This window comes from Trachinotus anak, unplaced genomic scaffold, assembly GCF_046630095.1.
Source record: "Trachinotus anak isolate AG129_WGS33_773 ecotype Australia unplaced genomic scaffold, CSIRO_AGI_Tana_v1 ptg000001l, whole genome shotgun sequence".
Lineage (NCBI taxonomy): Eukaryota > Metazoa > Chordata > Actinopteri > Carangiformes > Carangidae > Trachinotus > Trachinotus anak.
In genome coordinates, this window is record NW_027273852.1 from 24321767 (window position 1) to 24327731 (window position 5965).

Consider the following 5965-nt stretch of genomic DNA (forward strand, 5'->3'; position numbering starts at 1 on the left):
TGGGAGTCCGGCTCTGAGTCAGACTTCATCCCAGCATCAGTGTTGGAGCTCAGTGAAGCTGCAGGGATCAAACCCCAGCTGCTGGTCAGTGTCTGTGGTTCTGATCTGACATGTGGGTCCACATACTCTGACCAGGACATTCTACACAGATCTCAAACCAAACACAAATAAGTTGAGGTTACCTGCCACAGCTTTGTGTGTGTGTGTGTGTGTGTGTGTGTGTGTGTGTGTGTGGTTCTCCCTCAGACTCTATCAGCTCAGCTCACTCCCCAATCTGAGTGATTGTGATACTGCACAGACAGTTTGCATGTCTCTCTCCCGTCAGAGGTCTGATTGGGCAACATAACAACACATTGATGTGCGCAGGCTACACCCAAACACAACACCATCAGTCCAGTCTGTCTGACTGTAGTTTCCCCGTCGCCCAGTGGTTGAAGTAAAACCATGGACTAGATCAGCTCCAGCAGGTCGACACTGGACAGGTGGTGTCAGTGAAAATGAAAGCAGCCTCAGAGGACATCACATGGTTCGGCTGTTGTCAGGGCGACTGATATGTCACTGATAATGACTGTACAGCTGAGTATCTCCCTGTGTCCCTGTCAGTCAGTGCTCAGCGCAGACACAGGCACTGAGGAGATAAAAGGAGGAAGTGGGAGTGGAGGAGATGAGCAGAGGACACAGTAGAGCTCAGGTTCAGCAGAGGAAGAGGAGGACCAGGACCTGGACCTGGACAGACTCTCATTGTACCCTTTGTCAGTCGATATGAGTGTCTGCACCACGTCATTGTGTGTCTGCTGACAGCTGATGTGTATCACTATGGATGTGACCTTTCTGCTACTTCTGGTTTTCTGTTTGTGTCATCATCCAATGGGAGCAAAGAGACCAGAACCAGTGGCCTCACCTGAGAACCACAGCACTCGCCTCCGAGGCCTCTGGAAGCTGCACATGAGGGACTCTCTGCTGAGAGGAAAAGGTCAGAGAGCACCTAGTTTACACCGCTCAGCTACTAAACCAGGTAACCCAGGGCACAGGTTTAACGTTAAACCAGGTGAGTGGTTTAACGTTAAACCAGGTGAGTGGTCAGTGTATATCTGTGGGCTGGTTCACTGTGAACTGTCAGAAATGTGAAAGTTGTAGTTTCAGTTAATTTTCTTGGCTCCATCATAAACACAGTGATCAGGTGATCATTTCCTCTCTGTCTTTCTCACCTGTTGTTACACCTGTTGTGACAGTTGTTACATCAGGTGACCTGATGTGATGTGAGAACACAATGATAGTGATGGGTCGTGTCAGGAGGTCAGGCTGTGTTAAAGAGCTCTTTCTTCCATTGTTGTATAGTTAACTTCTGAAACTACAGTGTTGGGCCATAAAATGCTTCTCACTGTAATTTAGTCCCACCCCCTCCTGTGAAGACCGCCAACACAATCCGTTCATCAGGCTCTCACCACCACACACGTTACGTTAGTTCATGTGCAGAAGCCAAGGGGGGTGTTGCTCAGTGGTCACACAGTTACATCATCGTCCTGGATAAACCTCCTGAACCTGAGGCCGAGGAAGAATCACCATGGCGTTACATCAGCAGTTACGGTTTACAAACCACAGCTGATGTTCCAGCACTTCACCATGAACAGTGGAGTATTTTATCTGTTGGTTTATTTCTGACCTGACAGCACTTTGTAATAAACTGGCCGGTGACATATTATATATATTATAGTTTATAATAACACTGTATTAATATGAATGATTACATTAACATGTTGTGTTGAAGAAGACTTGAAACTAGAGACTGAGACAACAACCTCATCAGGAAAACGTTTCCTGAGGTAATAAATCAAATGAGAAGTACAGACATTTTCACATAGACTTCAATACAATCAGACTTCTGTTTACAACCAGTGGAGTCGCCCCCTGATGGTCATTAGATAGAATACAGCTTTAAGGCTCTTCAGCACTGGCTTCACTGTTCAGACCCAGAGTCTATGTCGAGGTTTATATACAGTCTGTGTGGACCAGCTGATTCCATCTGTAGCGTGTTCCTGCCTCCTCTTTGTATTTATTTCATGACAGGAAACATGGATGCCGTTTTCAGGTATTTCCACCTGGATGACATCATCTATAAGAGGGTCATCTATGTAACCAATCATCACTTCACAGGTTCCAGTCCTCATCCAATCAGAGAAGAGGGCAAACAGCAGCTGCTTTACTGCCGTGTTGGGATTGGCTACCATCTTCAGATTCTGTCCAATGGCTCGATCAGAGGTGTCCACAAACCCACTGAGTTCTGTGAGTTCAGTCCACGTTCAGTGGTTCGTATCTTCCTGTGAGGTTTTACCTGAGAGGTCTGGAGATGTCTTCAAACAGTTCTTTACCCTGCGTCTCTCCATCTCCACCAGCTCGGCTCAAGGTGTTTGCCATAAAGCATGGAGTGGTGGGAATCAAAGGAGTCTATAGCGGCCTGTACCTGTGTATGAGCGGAGACGGACTGGCACATGGAGCAGTATGTAGCCCCCTCACAGCCCCCTCCCAGCTCACACACAGCAGGATTTACATGCGTCATGTATGTAGCTGTATATATGTTCTCAGACCTGGGTCAAAGGTCATTATGTTAGTTTGACCAGCTAAAGCAGTTCAAATGACACATCTGATCTCAGAACAGCTTTCTGTCCCATAAACCTCAAAGTGGGGCCCAGGGACCCCCAGTGGTCCTTGAGGGGGTTCCTGGGGCCCCCAGCAAAAGAGGAATAATTTATTTCCACTGTAATTCCTTCCATATATGACACAATGACAGGACGTGTGACTGCTGTGGTTTGACTGCTGTAAAGGATGTGACGCCTGTTTTTGTCCAGCATGTACTTTACTTCCTCCCTGTGGAGGCAGAGGGGTATTAGCTCTGGAGGCTAGCTCGACTAGCAGCTGTGGAACCTATGGTGTCTGTTATGTGACCTGTTGTGGAAGGCTGGAGCTCGTCGGGCAGAGAGGAGCAGCAGCCACAGAGAGCTGGTCAAGCTGTCCCTCACTCAGCTTCTGCTGACCTGAGACCAGTTATGATGCTGCAGCATTGTGCAGCAGCAGGGGCAAATGAATGAGAATATTACACTTTGATTTATCATCTCTGTGCGGGGGGAGGGGTGCACAGGGAGGGGGGTAGTTGGTTGTTTGGCTGCTTTAGCCTGTCTGTAAAACACACACTACAGTTGATGTTATAGGTATATGAGTACGGGCCCCGTCCCCCTGCCACGGAGGAGGGGCCAAAACACATCAGTGTCTGTACCTATAGGGATGAATCTATGTTAACTTTGAGATAATAAAACTACTTCCTATGTTCTCCAGGAGCAGTTTTCTGATGACTGCTTGTTGAAGGAGAACCTGGAGGAGAACCACTACACCACCTACTCCTCTCTGTCTCATCCAGGCCTCTACCTGGCCCTGTCCCACAAGGGAGACCTCAGGAGGGGCAGCAGTGTGGGCCGCCACCAGTCCTGCACTCACTTCCTGCCCCGGAGGACGCCATGATCAGGGTCCGGGACCAGCCAGTTGTTCAGGACTGGAGTCATGTTAGGAACACAACTGCTCCGGCTACTGCTCCAGACCACACACAGGTTCAGGTTTATCATTACCCTCAAGGGTGAAGTGTTCCTCAGGGACGTCACTGCAGCACATACAGACACAGTCACCACAGGGTTAAAGATGGGACGGAGAGAGAGAGCTCTCACACAACGAACTGAGTTCATTCTACAAAGTTAAATCTGAAATAAAAGCAGCTGAGAGCTCATGGAACAAACTACATGGGGCCATAAGCTCCGAGCAGCCAAGTCCCAGGTTCAAGTCCTGGCCGGTCAGACTCTTTGCTGCAGGTCACTCCCCCTCTCTCTGTCCCCTCAGTTCTGTCTCTCTACACTGTCCTGACCAATAAAGGTGTAAGATGCCCAAAAAATAACGAAAAAAAAGTTTTGTTATTTGAGAATCAAACTGTATCAGTCATTTTGACATGAAATATCCTGGTGAATATTCGACAGATACCTGTCTGTGATCATCCACAATAAATCTGAACTTCTGCTTTTTGTAACGAAGGATAATTTCATGTGAATGAGGTTTATTGACTTTAAACTGAAGCGATGTGACACAGAATCAGGTTAACAGTGGAACCAGACCCAGTCCGTGCTGATCTACTGACTCAGCTCTGACCTCTACACCATTAAACTGAGCTGTATGATTTCCTCCTGTGATGTGTGTCTGAGTGATCAGCTGATCAGAGACACAGCTGTTCGTGAGCAGTGATGTCATCAGTTTCAGTGAAAAAGAAAATGTCTTTTTCTGCAGCATTAAATCAAATCTATATTTTATAATCATCTTGTGTTGAAATTGTCTCTTTCCAGTTGGATCGGGTAGAAAAACTTTCCACAAAGTCAGAAATAAGTGGGAAATAAGAATTCTACTAATGTTCAGCTTGATGTGATATAGAGAAAGTGTCATGTTGAAGCTCTGAACTCAACTGAAGAGCTGAATGTAGCAGAAGTCATAACATGTGTTTCCAGGTGTTTCCTCTCTGAGAGTTCTTCTGTAGGATCAGTTGCTCTCTGGCGCCCCCCACTGACACATGGAAAAATTGTTCAGCTTCCTGAAGTATTGGCATAATTTATGCTGACCCAAGATGTGACACACAGGTGTATGTCAGTGGAGCAGGTTGAATTTAAAGGATCATTTCACCCATTTATAAAGGAAATAAAAGAGTTTTCTGTCCCACAGATTTTAAATGGAAGTTTCTACCGTTCAGTCAGCCTCACACACTGGACAGATCTCACACCACAGTACAAGTGTGTGAGCGTGAGTGTGGGTGTGTGTGTGTTTGCAGAAAGCAGCTGGACAGTGTCCTCCTCACAGTGACCAGCAGCTTCCCTCCTACACACAGCCTGGACACACGAGCAGGTAATCCTACCCACAGAGTGGGAGGTGCAGGGTCACCCGATCCCCTCCCTGAGAGGCAGCACTCACCTGCTCAGGTGTCCCTTTGTACCAAAGCATAGGCGCAACAGGAGGGCAGCCATTAAAACAGAGACAGACGGGAGGAAGGACAGAGGGGAACAGGGAGTCGGGGTGATGGTGTTGGATAAAGCTCAGCTGAGTGTGGACGATGGTACCATGACGAAGACCTTCATGAACATCAGTACGTTTGACATCATTTGTTTTTCTCTTCATCATTTCTTCTTCCTCACTCCCATCCTCTCCCTCTCTCTCAGTCAGTATCTTCTCCACTCACCCCCCTGCTCCTCACTCTCTTTTACAGATCCTGCTGCCAACACTGCTGCTGCTGACACATCGACCCCCCCGTCACTAAGTGGACAAAACACAGTGAGTGAAGGTGGAGCTGATGGTTTCATATTGTTGAGCTGATTTCACTGTGTTCTTACATGTCATAAACTGTGAGGAGAACTTAGAAAAGCTCTGGTAGAGGGGAGAGAGACACCACGGCCCAGTCTGTGAGGGGGGGGGGGCACTTTGTGATCCATGTTAAATAGCCCCCAGAAGCTGCAGGAGGGAGCCTGATCAACACATCAACACCAAGTCATTATCTACATGATCTCTAGGACCTTTACAGGGTCAGACCTGAGTTTATTATAGAGAGAAACTAACAGTCCCCACAAAGAGCAGCACCTGGAGACAGGGGGGAGGAAAAAATCCCTTTAACAGAAAGAAACCTCCAACAGAGGGTGGGGGGGTCTGCCTCGACCAGTTACATTGAAGAGGAGAGAGAGAGAGACACCAGGAACAGCTGTATAGACTATAGGTGATGGTGTTATCCATAATAATAATTAATAATAGTGGTAATAATAGTAATAATGAGTGTTGTATTGGTAGATCTGGATACTGCTGCTCCAGAAACAGAGAGAGAGAGAGAGAGAGAGAGCTCAGTGCATCATGGGAATCCTCCAGCAGATTGCAGTGGCAGATCTGTGGAACCTCTCAG

The 5965-nt window shown here is 47.4% G+C and overlaps 1 protein-coding gene across 1 annotated transcript; it reads left to right on the plus strand.

Annotated features, from left to right (window-relative positions):
• Positions 1-604: 604 nt before the first annotated feature.
• fgf9 (fibroblast growth factor 9) lies at positions 605-4258 on the plus strand. The gene is made up of 4 exons (XM_071461431.1): positions 605-973; positions 2155-2283; positions 2394-2497; positions 3331-4258. The coding sequence occupies exons 1-4, from the start codon at positions 805-807 to the stop codon at positions 3511-3513; spliced, it is 585 nt and encodes a 194-aa protein (XP_071317532.1). The 5' UTR covers positions 605-804; the 3' UTR covers positions 3514-4258.
• The last annotated feature ends 1707 nt before the right edge of the window (positions 4259-5965 follow it).